The sequence below is a fragment of the Hypomesus nipponensis genome, chromosome 2 (genome assembly GCF_054491055.1).
Source record: "Hypomesus nipponensis isolate SF chromosome 2, ASM5449105v1, whole genome shotgun sequence".
NCBI classification, from domain to species: Eukaryota; Metazoa; Chordata; class Actinopteri; order Osmeriformes; family Osmeridae; genus Hypomesus; species Hypomesus nipponensis.
In genome coordinates, this window is record NC_140362.1 from 17,045,263 (window position 1) to 17,058,123 (window position 12,861).

At 39.3% G+C, this 12,861-nt stretch overlaps 2 protein-coding genes across 2 annotated transcripts in view; both read left to right on the top strand.

The window, feature by feature from the left end:
- The window catches only part of thsd7ab (thrombospondin, type I, domain containing 7Ab), a 55,206-nt gene extending 50,960 nt beyond the window's left edge, over positions 1-4,246 (top strand). The window contains exons 28-29 of the mRNA XM_084669146.1: positions 541-628; positions 1,803-4,246. Of these exons, the coding sequence (XP_084525272.1) occupies positions 541-628; positions 1,803-1,890 (176 nt within the window). The 3' untranslated portion in view covers positions 1,891-4,246. The remainder of the gene's footprint in view (positions 1-540; positions 629-1,802) is intronic.
- A 213-nt stretch (positions 4,247-4,459) lies between these two features.
- On the top strand, positions 4,460-8,502 carry LOC146301075 (neurexophilin-1). The gene is made up of 2 exons (XM_084670463.1): positions 4,460-4,733; positions 6,794-8,502. The coding sequence occupies exons 1-2, from the start codon at positions 4,653-4,655 to the stop codon at positions 7,556-7,558; spliced, it is 846 nt and encodes a 281-aa protein (XP_084526589.1). The 5' UTR covers positions 4,460-4,652; the 3' UTR covers positions 7,559-8,502.
- The last annotated feature ends 4,359 nt before the right edge of the window (positions 8,503-12,861 follow it).

Sequence of the window (12,861 nt, forward strand, 5' to 3'; positions counted from 1 at the left end):
CAATTCTGTATCTGGAACTGGGGAGATGTTTCAGTGCAGATGTGGTGATGCATGAGACGCAAAAGAGCCATCATGCTAATGATATGTTGTATGTTGCATCAGCAATAGCCTTTAGAGAAGCATGTGTTCTACAAACTATGTGTGCTTCATTAATCGGACCTACTCTACATTAACATTTCAAGGAAGCCAAAATGCTTTGTTGTAGCAATGATTTATAATTAGTCGCAACGCATCAATGTCCAACTGTTTTCCAACAGCTTGAGACTGATCCTACCAACCAGTTCTTCTCATCAGTTCTCAGAGGCAGGCATACTGTGTGCTGACAACTTGTATAGTTAATCTTCCCCAAAAAGTGTTGGTTTTGTTTTGGTCACGGCACATCTGAACACTCAATGTGTGTTCCAAAGGATCATCCCCGCCCTGTTTTTCTACACTCGATAACATGCCCTGCTGTGTCTATGGGGGGAAACGAATCGTTCCTCCTTGTCAGGGATTGCTGCTGCTATAATGAGCTGAACTGACAGGCCTCCTCCTCCACAGATGGGAAGCTGAAGATGTGGGTGTACGGTGTGGCAGCAGGAGCTTTCGTGCTCCTCATATTCATAGTGTCTATGATATACCTAGCATGGTGAGTCCGCCCCCCGCCCCCCCCAGACACCCAACCCCCGCCCCCTCTCCCTCCACCTGTCATTCCGAATCGTTCATAAAATATCACCCATCCCCCCCCCCCCCCCCAAGTTAGCTTTTATCTCTCTGTGCCATTGTTTCCCTGTTCCTCCCTTCCCACATCGTCTTTTTTTAATTTTATTTATGTTCTTTTTTGTTTCTTTGTGTTTCCATGCCATCTCGCGTGAGCAGCAGTTACTGTGCGATCCGGCGTTCTCTTCCAGCCACTGAATCTAACAGCAATGGGGCGGTGGTCTGGATGGGCCAAAATGCACATGAATTGACTTACACATGCCCAGATTGCCAAGAGTTAGCCCAAAACAGCGGCTAAGGAGGAAGCTGGGTGGCCCCTACGAGACTGACCCACCCCCTGACCCCCTTACCAGTGTCCAATATCTTGCCTTGACTGGCTGAGTGAAGTTGCTGCTGCAGGTGAAATTATCCAGAGGATCTTTTGAATTTGTCAGCGTTTTAGACCCTTAGACCCTTAGACCAGATACTAATGGTGTCCTGCTGCCCTCTGCTGGTGGTGATGATACATGAAGTATCCTTTTGTTGAGACCAGATAGTATTAGAACTAATACTAACTGCTACAGTATACCAGTCTCTTCATACATTTCATCTAACAGTTTACATCTCATTTAACATGCATCATCAATAACACATGGTTTATGTCTGTTTACATTATCTGTTGCCAATGGTCAAAGGCCCAGGTCAAACACTACAGTTGACTTACATGTACATGGAACTGTGAAGACAGTAGTTGTACACTTTCAAACTGTATTTCTTAGACATATTCAAATATAGTTTTACTTCTCTGTCTGATAATGTTAATGTTCTGGCTCTGACTGGAGCTTGATAAAGGTTATAGCTTGAAGCCATGGCAGCTATGAAACTTTTCTGAGATACTGCATGCAAATGAACACTGACTTAAACCTGCTTGATAATGCGATATGCTGTGTCATACTAACAGGCCTTTGTTCAATGTTTACTTTCAAATGGATGGCCAATGTTTGGGAAATATTACAACCAGAAATACATGTCTGTAGAATGTAAACTTGAAATGTTTTGCATGTATTTCAAAGATCGGTCAAAAGTTTATGGATTTATATAACAACATTTATTATTTTTCACAGCAAAAAGCCAAAGAAACCACAGAGACAGAGACAGAACAACCGATTGAAGCCTCTGACTCTAGCCTATGATGGGGATGCCGACATGTAGCTCCTGGATTATCTTCTTCTTCCCATCACCTTAACCTCTCATATCTACCCCATAGTAGAAAGGAAAACTGTGGAAATCTGATTATTCTCTCAATTACACTTTGATTACATGCCCCCATAGTTGGGAAAATAGGGATTAACTATTTTATTAACCAAGACTGATTTTGACTTAAACCATTTTATGTAGTTCTCTTTAATTACACTATTATTGCTTTTTTATATTTTCTTATGCAAGAGCCTTCAGCACCTCCTCCTTTACAATGCCTTTTTTGTTTGCCCCTTTTATCAGCCAAGACTGATTCCAAAACGGAAGGGCTGCATCCTACAAAGAGAGACAAACTTTGTTGTCTTTGAACACCAACAGCACAAGCTCAAACTCTTTCCTCATGCTTTCTGCTTGTCACTGAAGATGCTGAGTGGCCAGAGGCTCAGGATGCTCTGACGGTTTGCACATTGCCAAAAGTCACCGCGGGGAAGAGGAGGGAGAAAATCTCTATAAAAGGCTTGGATGTCTGTTCTCTAAATTCAACTGGATTTAAATTCAATTCTCTTTCTTTCTCCTTGGAAGAATGAACATGCAACTGTACAGAGCAGATGAGGAATACAATCACTCAGTAGTGGAACTATGGCCCCCCCCCCTTTCTTTTGTTTTAGGCACAATATTGCACTATATTAGTGCAGCATGATATGCACATGACTTCTACCTTGTATTGCCATAGAACGACAGGATAATATGCAGCTGGGGAGCAAACATAAACATTTCAGTGGAATTTCATACCATGGAAAGAATATCATTGCAGATGACACATTTATATTCTACAGTGTGGATGTAATGTATGATTAATGTGTATAGACTTAATTATTTTGTATTCACAAATTTTGGTTGTAAATTTGGTATATTTTGTGATATGTAAGGTTTTACTGGTTATATCCATCTGTCTCTGCCCATTGAATCATATAGCTATCGATCACTGACATAATGACAAACTGACAAACTTATTTTGATGGAAAATAAATTGATAAAAACATATATGTATAGTATAAATATTATATGAAAATAAAATGTTCCACAAGAAAATACACTTCAGTCTAAAACCAATGTCTAAAGCTAAAACAGGGTGTGACTAATGTGTTTTATTAAATTACATATTGTGTCTTACAAATGTTGCATCTGCCTTATTGTCAACATTCAATATTTTACAGAATTCTACTATATTGTATGTTTGCAGTCAAAATACATAGAGGGCCATTTTATTTTGCATTTATTATGCTGTCATATCAAAGTTTGACATTACTGCCTGTCCACTTGTCCAAAACTAGCTGATTTTTGTGCAGAGAAAAAGGCATGATGAAATAATATTATTCTATGTAAATGTGGCACTGGGTTATGGTGTAATTTCCCAGGTATAACATCACAACTGCTAGTCTGAACACCCAAGCATTGGTGTGTATTTTTTATACAAATAGGCTACAGACCATGCCTATGATTAGAAAGAAAAGTATTTTAAACAAATATTAAGCATTTTGAAGATCACATCTTTATTTTCCTCTGTATTTTGGTGCAAGCAAGTCTTCATTTAGTAACTTTTTCTTAATTTTGTGGAGCTCTGTTTAGATCTGTTTCATTTGCTCAAAGAACAAGTGTCCAAAAAAACTTTTGTCGAGCCCTGATTATAAAATTTCGGTTGTCTGTACCTAATCTGTGTCTGGGACAATGATCTATATATGGTAATAACAACAATCAATTTAATCAGATTTCGGTGAAAATCCAACCTATAGTATATTTTAGCACCACTCCACCTTTAAAGGGCTTAGAGGGCTGATAACTGATTCTGTCAAGTTTGGCATGTCTTGACATGTCATAAGGCTGTCATTTAAATATTTTTATTAACAAAAAGTGTCCCATGTCATAAATGACTTAACCAAACAAACTATGGAGTTTTTTCTGCAAAAGGTCAAATATACTGTAACATCAAACTGTATAAAAGAAGGTATGTGTAAGCAACTCACATACAACAGTTTAGGTTTTAATATTGAGCAAGCGTCGATAAGAAGCAAATACACTTGTGACTTGCTGGCCTCTATTCATCACAGTAAGAGCAAATGGAGAGGCAAATGTTTACTTTTTGTTGCAAACTTTAGTGTAAAAAAATCTTTTTTTATTTTTGAAAAGATATATATATGTATGTGTACATTTATTTTGTATTGCACAGAAATGTTTAGTTTGAATATTGCAAAGTGGGTGTATGATATTGCTGATTGTTGTGCTCATGATGCAAGTTGTGTGTTGTAAAAAAAAAACAAGACAAGGCTCTGCCATCAAAGGTTTTGTACATGTTGTTTATACAGTATATGTAAGGGAGAAACTGCAAAAAAATAAAATACCTACTGTACAGTACATTGAGGCTGCGCAAATGTTACAATTCATTACTTAGTCCACTAGATGTCAGTCTCACTCACTGCGAAAAGTTTGATTTCCTCGTCTTTTTTTCAAAGCCTCTCTCCCTCTGTGAACAGTAGAGCACACTATTTAAAACACCTCTCCACACTGACATTCAGACCTACAAACACCTCCATTCATGCAACACTGTGTCCAATACAGTAAATCAGAAGACCTTTTGAATCAATCCTTACTTAAACTAGATTTATTTTGTTTTTGTGAATCATCTTTTCTTGAGTATTACCTTTTTATTTAGAGTTATTTAACATCAACAATCCGACTTTTTGAGCGGTGGTTGAGTTGCGCTCTGAGGACAGGTTGGCATGACAAGTGAAGGACTGCTGAGAGGTATGAAGCCTGCATGTTGGTGTCGGATGGTCGTCCTGGCATTAATGATCTGCATGGTAAGTTGACTCAATTTTGAAGTCCTCTTTTTTCGGAATATCTCATGACATAGATACTGCATATATTCTAAGTATGTGTACATGTAAGTGATAAGGGTTCAACATGCCAGCATGGATAGCATAAAAAATTGGTTGGGTAATATAAAGATGTAATTGTTTTACATTAAATCTACACTAAATCATACCATCAGGTAAGGAGCGTGCCATGTTTTTAAGATCTTAATGTACAGCAAGCATAGTCTGTTAGGGGCAGCTTGATTTCCTTTGATTAAAGTAACATTTAATAATGCACTGCATAGTGAAGCTGCCAACAAGAAATAAACAGACCCAATCTCCTCTTACAAGTAATCTTCTCATTTAAGTCTTCAAACTATAATAACTCAAATTCTCTCCTGGTTTGAAGCCACAGTTGTATCCATTGTATCAAAAGGCAATTGGTATTTTCATTTTTATATGATACAATACCAGCAGAACCTGCAGATCTCAGAGTAACACTTGATGTGCTCAGACTGTGCTTCTAAATTGCTTGGCTATGCTTTAATGGAGTGATAGTAATTGTGTCATGCTCTGCGCATCCTAAGCTTTTGCCTCCAGCCCCTTTGACAGATTGACAGACCCATGGGAATCTTGCAAAACTTATTTTGGATGCCTTTGAACCAAGTCGTGTGTGAAATAATATGATTATGAATTTATCCTCTGGGTGAGTTGAACCACCCCCCATCCCCAACTCCCCCACCACAAAACCCCTTACTTTCAGTTCAGGTCACGGTGATAATTGTGCCCCTGGTATCTCTGAGGGTTGATATGGTTTCACAACAGTGTATGATAGTTTCCCCATGGCCATGATACACTATCGAGTCAACATAAACACATATACATTTTGAATTCCTTCAGTTTTGAATTCCGTCTGTAAACGACATGGGGAACGTTCATGACCCATATGGTAAAGTTATGGTAAACCATTACTTTTTTCAAAACGGCTATAACAATCAATCCTGATTCCTTAAAACGGATCAAGAAAGGATTCACTTGATGCCAGGCTACTTAAAAAGGGTGAGGTGAACATTATGAAGAAAGGTTTCCACAATGTGCTTTCAGTTTTAAACCAACTTGTCTAGTATTAGCAACTTGTCATCCACAGGACACATGCTGTATAATGCTAATGGCGAAAAGATGTACCACCATTTTCACAATTCAAACAAGCACACCCTCATTGCAATTCAGTCCTTTTCTCTCACACACACATTCACCTCTCTCTCAAGCATATCTAACTTGATATGAGTTGATAAAACTTCTCGTTTAGTCATTTTCACAAAATTAATCAATTGTAATGACTTGTTAAGGAAAGTACCAGGTTTTGAAAAAATCATTTTACTTAGTCATTTGACCAACCTCAATGTCTTGAAATTCCATGGAATATAGTTAACTTTTACCTACAGAGTTTTTTGGTTCTTTGTTGTATTGGGTGATCTATTAGGTGATCTTTGAATTTTTTTTCTTCAAATGTATGGGCACCTCGACCCATTACATCTGCAGCTGTTGCAGTTTTATCACTGCAATCTCAATGGCCTAACACAATGTCATACAGTGAACTTTCTGAATGAGAGAAGACCTTATTTTCAGAGTATTGATCTGGGGCTAAAGGTACAAAATGTAAAAGCTTCACCCAGATAGATCGTCTGTCACGTTTTCCACTAGAGGTTAGAGTATCTGTCACCATTCTCCATAGGGTGTTCCTGGGAATCGTAGTTCACTCACATGTGTGATTGTGAAGGGGGAGACTGAAGGAGTCATCAATCATCCATTCAGGCCACATTCAGCAGGTAATGGTGTGGTGTTGCATCATGTCTATTGAAGAAGCACTTCATTCATCTCCATGTTCAGCGGCAATATCTTTACTCTTTATAAAGGACACAATATAGTATTTGAAGCTGTTGATACTGTGTGTTATGGATTGTGTCAATGACTTTCAGGGTTGTTTGGGGTCATCCAATCAAAAGTCTGCTCGTGTTTTTTAATGGAGTAATTCTTTTAACAAAATTCCTTTTTTCGTTTTACAGGTTTCAAGTATCCATCATCCATTCACTTCAACAAGCTCAGATCTTAGAGATAGCTCTAAATCAAGTGTGAGGAACTTTTGGACAAGCAATAGCAAGGTGTTTTCCATAAGTCGGTTGCTGTCCCAGACACTTTATGGCAAAGAGAACCTCACCACCCTGGACCTGAACTATGATGAGTCAGAACCCTACTCCAAACAGGAACTTTGGGACTGGTTCCACAACTCCACCAACCTTCACATTGCTCGTTCCCGGGCCAAGAGGAGACCCATCGTTAAAACAGGCAAGTTCAAAAAGATGTTTGGCTGGGGTGACTTCCACTCCAACATCAAGACAGTCAAGCTCAATCTGCTGATCACTGGAAAGATCGTAGACCATGGCAATGGCACATTTAGTGTCTACTTCCGACATAATGCCACAGGCCAGGGTAACGTGTCAGTAGGACTGGTTCCTCCAACCAAGGCTGTGGAGTTCAAGCCGCATCAGCAGCAACAGTCAACTCTCGAGCCAAAAGACATCAAGTTGTTCAACTGCAGAGTGGAGTACGAGAAGGTGGAGAAGGGCACTAGGAACTCGCTGTGCGCCCACGACCCTTCACAGAGCTGCCCTCAGGAACAGACCCAGAGCCACGTGTCCTGGCTATGTTCCAAGCCCTTCAAAGTCATTTGCATATACATCGCCTTCTACAGCACCGACTACAAGCTAGTGCAGAAAGTGTGTCCTGACTACAACTACCACAGTGATACTCCCTACCTACCTACTGGGTGATTTTCTGATTGAATTATAGTAGAATATAGGAAAGGCACAGGAACAGGATATTGCATCTTGAAAGGTGTGTCATTTAGGACAAATTATGTTGTGTTGAAATCATGGATGATTTAGAATGTGTGTCCTAAAGCTTCTGTACCTCTGCTGCTTGTGAGTTGGCTGTGTCGTTCAGACCTTACATTTGGCCATTGTGAGAGCTTTAGGTGGCAACATTAACAAGCCTATGCATATTCTCTCCTCATGTATTTATCAAGTATATATTGGCTCTCAAAAGAAAACAATCCAGTCTGAGCCTTACCAAAGGTTTGTTAATTGTAATTGTGTAAATAACTGAAGGGGAAGTTAAATTGTCTTTGTTGATAGAATATCTTCCATCTTTTTCCGGCCAGCAGGTAATACAGTTTTTTTTCTTTATTTATGGAGGAATTTCATTACTGTGAATAAAATATACTTTAATATAAAAATATATATAAAAGATTACAATTTGTTGTACGTTAACAATTGGTTTTATAAGAACAATTCAAACCATAGCAAATGGCATCTACTATAATATCCCAATTTAATATAAGCAACAAGCGCACCCTCAGACAATAAGGTATATCACGCATTATAACACCATCATCATTTCTGACACCATGGTTTGTATTTATATTGAATTGGCTATTAAACTTTCATTATGAAAATGTGATGCCTGTAGCAGATTGTGAAGCATTTAGAGGAATATTCATTGTGCAAGGAACATTTTTATGAGGAAAATGGAAAATGGCCCTGCTCTCTATTGTTTGTCTATAGATCTACTGTATATGTATAAAAGGCACTTGAAATTAGATTCAATCAGTTATTGATTTCTATGTATAGGGAGTGTAATGAGGAGATCACCTAAGTCCGACACCTGTCTTATATATTGAGATTATTCATCTGCCATCAATACAAAAAATTTAAAAATAAAGACTTGCTTGAAATTGATACTGTTTGACCAATTTTTCCATTTAAACACAATCCAATTCAAGAGACATTTCGTGAAAAACCTTTAACAAACAACAACTCCTGTGCACATATTCATTTGTTCTGAACATAAACCCTTATAATTTTTCTTCAACGGTGTCACAACTACTGATGTTGTGATGTCTGCCATATCTCTGGTTCCAGATCGTCTCCCCTGGTTCAGTTGTCCTGGGCCAGCTTCATCCATGCCCCTCATCTCTCCCCTGGCTTTCCCAGAGACCCTGATTAATGTGGGCCGGGTGGGAGCTGTCAGAAATGGCAAAGAGAATCATGGGATTTCTCCTTCAGAGTCCCAATGACACCCAGCAGCTGCAGGAGTAAACAGATGACTAACCACTGGCCTTTTGGCAGCCACTGGAGAACCACAAGGGAGGAAGGCTGTAAACGTGGTACTGACATTTAGGTGGATTAGAAAGTTCTTGGGATTCTTGCTTCTCGTGTCAGTGGTAGTTACACTGGTAATTATCAGTGGACCTTTCCTTTTTCGGACCATAGTCAAACCATGATTGCCTAAGTTATTTTGGTAACTTCAGGATTTTGTGTAATTTCACAGAAAACATACGCCATACTAGTGTAGCAACACACAGCTTAGTATAATATATTCAATAACTATCATTAAAGTAGCTGATTAATGTTTTTTCAAATCATGTCCTGTGCAGAATTTGTGTCATGTTTGAGGTTAATTTCTATGTGAGATACCGTATTGACATATTAAAGGCTTTATCAGACAAAAGCTTGTAGTTTTTTGAAAGACTAATACATTGGTCTCCGTATTACTTTCCCGAAAATGAACACTCACTCATTGTGAATGTCTCATATCAGGAGAAACTACAGAGAATTAATTAACCTTTGTCATTTTAATTGCTTTAGTGACAGCTGTCCTTTGGCGGTGGAGCTATCCTAATGCACATACTGTGGGGTTGTCAATTGCTTTTTCAGTGAATAGATTAAAATGCCACCGAGGATAGACTCATTTCATTAGTCTGAGCTAAGGCCCCCCAGGCAGAACCAGGTATGAGCACTCCACCCCTAAGTAGACTGACAAACGAACAATACTATTAAATCCCATATGAAAAGAATGAATTGTGGCAACATGAAATTAAGTTTACGCTCTGTTTAATTCTTTCCCACAGCTCCCGTTGCATTTGAAATATAAACATCTCGCCACCTTGTAGCTCTTAGGAAAGCAGTGTTATTTAGGTCTTGTGATTGATTGACTGGTTGATTTCTAATCCTATATCATACGTATGTGGCAGAATTTGACAACAATCGGACCACCCAAGAACATACGTAGATACTACTGTACAACTCTGTCACAGTAAACATTTACAACTAAAATGTATCTTAATACGTAGTATCTAATTTGTAAATAGTTCTCATATGTGGATTCTTTAGAATTCTCACAATGAAGCACAAGCACACCTAATAACATCAACTAAGTCTTGCGTCATGTGCTTGGCTAACCTGTCTCAGATTACGGCTGTGAAACAATCATAGTCAGAATGTTTTTGAGCAGGGGGTTGGCTTTCAATTGATTTATGTCTAATAACCTCTCCTGGTGCCCCCTCTACTAAAGATGAGACGAACAGCCACTGTTTGTGACAGAGATCGACTAGGTGCGACAGAGAGAGAGAGGGATGGTGCACTTTTATAAAATGCATCACCATTAAATCAAGAAGTAACCTTGAACAAGTTCAGATCTATGCCAACAGTGTGACGTGATATCTGCCCCCAGTGCCACATAGCATGCCAAACAGCAAGGCCACAGAACTACAGTCCAGCACTGGGAAGAATAAAGGCTACCCTTGTTTCTCTCCAAGGGTAACCATTTTGTAGCAAATGCTTGTACCTCATAAATTGTGAGATTACAATTGTAAGGAAATTGAAGTTTGTACACATTTTCATAAAGTTGAAGTCATTTGGGAGTCAGTCATTCAAGAGTCAGATAGCTGAGCGGTTAGGGAATCGGGCTAGTAATCTGAGGGTTGCTAGATCGATTCCCGGCCGTGCCAAAAGACGTTGTGTCCTTGGGCAAGGCACTTCCCCCTACTTGCCTCGGGGGGTTTGTCCCTGTACTTGCTGTAAGTCGCTCTGGATGGGAGCGTCTGCTAAATGACTAAATGTAATTTAAGGTTCTTCTAAGCATGAAAACTAATTCTGTACAATGCAACATATAGCAACATACTGCACATCAGCTGCATAAACTTGAGGAAACTTGTCTCAGTCTAGTAGTTGCTTTGACAAAGATTTGAAAGATGGTCTGGTCACTGGCAGGACAGTACAGAGGTGAAAGGTTTATCACCAGATTCTCATTCTCCTGATGAAGTATCAGCAGCAGACAAGCTTTGGCCTTGTAGGCAAGACTGGAGGTATAGATTTATGTAGGTTTAAAGGTACAGGAGTTCCAAAATGTTTGAATCCCATGAGCAGAGTAAACAACTTCTTTAAAAAATCCCTACGATAATACGTTTGGTTTGTTGCATGAACTTCAAAGTTTTTCCTTTGAGGATTGACAGCCCCCCGAAGTGTGATCACAACGTTGGACCGACTGGCTGATTCCACGTAGGCCTTGGTTTACTTTATTTTCCCCTCGGCAACCACTTGCAGTAACTAGCGTTTGCAGCTGGAAATTCCAATCCAAGTGATATGGATTGAGGAGCTGGTTATGTTTGGGGCTCTTGTTTTCTCAGATTCTGCATTGAGAAGAATCTGTATCTGGCACAACTGGACACAATAGCAACATACATCAAGCAAAGGAAAATGGGTATATTTAACCTGCATAACTTGGGTGGTTGGTCAGCTGGATTGGATTTGCCATTCAACATAATAACAATGCAGAATAAAGACCAGCAATTTAAGACCATACACTACTGCGATTCAATTACATCCTTTTAGCACCTTTTTAGAACATCTTTCACAGTAGCCGTCAGTCTAACTTCAGTTCCCTACCCAGACCTCTGCATTGTGATATCCAGATATCTTAGCCTGGATGTTCTACTTCCTGGGACATGCAAGCCTGCTGCTGTGGGGCCATATTTCAGCATGTTGGAGTGCATGGAGAATTCCATGAAGGGTAAGGGATTATGGATTTTGGCCTCTAAGCTGCCTGAATGCCCAGTGAGGATGCCTCTGAGCACACTAATCTTCAAACACCAAGCAGACAAGTGATGACTGGGCACTGAGGATTTCTACTCAGGATCTAAATGAATTATGGTGACTTAGTGACAAAAATGTGGGTAGAAGTGGGCGCCATTTTGTGAGGAAGGTGTGAAGGATCTGACTTGTTCTCAAAGTAAATGTGTGGCGGCCTGGGGAATGGTGAAAATTTGACTTTTGGGGTAGGTTATTAGGCCTATACTAACTCTGTTGAATACAAATATGTTTAAATCACTCAGATATCTTTGTCACAATTAAAGTCACATCATTTTAGAGTTGTCCTGTGTCAAAAAGTGATAAGGGAGAAAACTGCATTCAAAGATTCCACTCCGTTTCATCATTCGATTTGGCTTGAGACTCTAGCTAACCATAATGTCCAAGTCTAATGTCCAAAACACGTTGAAATGATCTGTTTGTTTTTCATAAATAATAATATACTTTGTGTACATTACAATGAAGTTTAGGGTGTTAACTATACAAAACATCAAAAATCTCAATTTTGACAGAAAACGATTTTCGATCTTTTATGGCTTATTTCAACACTGAGCGGCCGCGACTTCCGACGGGTTTCCGCAGGCCGCCACACATCGGAACAACTGATGATGCTACAATCCAATATGAAATGGCTGGTTCCCCATCACCAGTCTTAATTACAGAGGTAAAAGTCAATTGCGTTACAGATTTATTAATTTCACAGCGTTACGTGGTGACCATTCTAAATGAGTATTGTGTCAGTGTTCTGACCACTACTAAATGTTTAGTTTACATCTGTTGGTCATGCTGTGACATTTTCATTCATTGCGTGGTAGAGTGTGAGGAAAGGGCTGTATAGCGATGAGGGCTCAGAATAGCTATAACAAAACCAAGGGTAGTTGTATGTCATCTGTTAAAGACTAAATCAATCAGGAAGTCTCCGGTGTGATAGAGATCACTTAAGAATTCATAACCTTACTTCTAGTCCTCTCCTAATTAAATTAGATCTCCGAAAAAAAATGCTTTCGGCCATTTAGTTTATCTTGTCAAGTTTAAGTAGACCAATGGCTTTGATAAAATTTAGGTCTTGGAGATAAGATTTGGAAGTGCATTATGCGGACTAGATACGCCGGAGGAGCAGTATGTAGCCTACTGGGAATCAGTGGAGA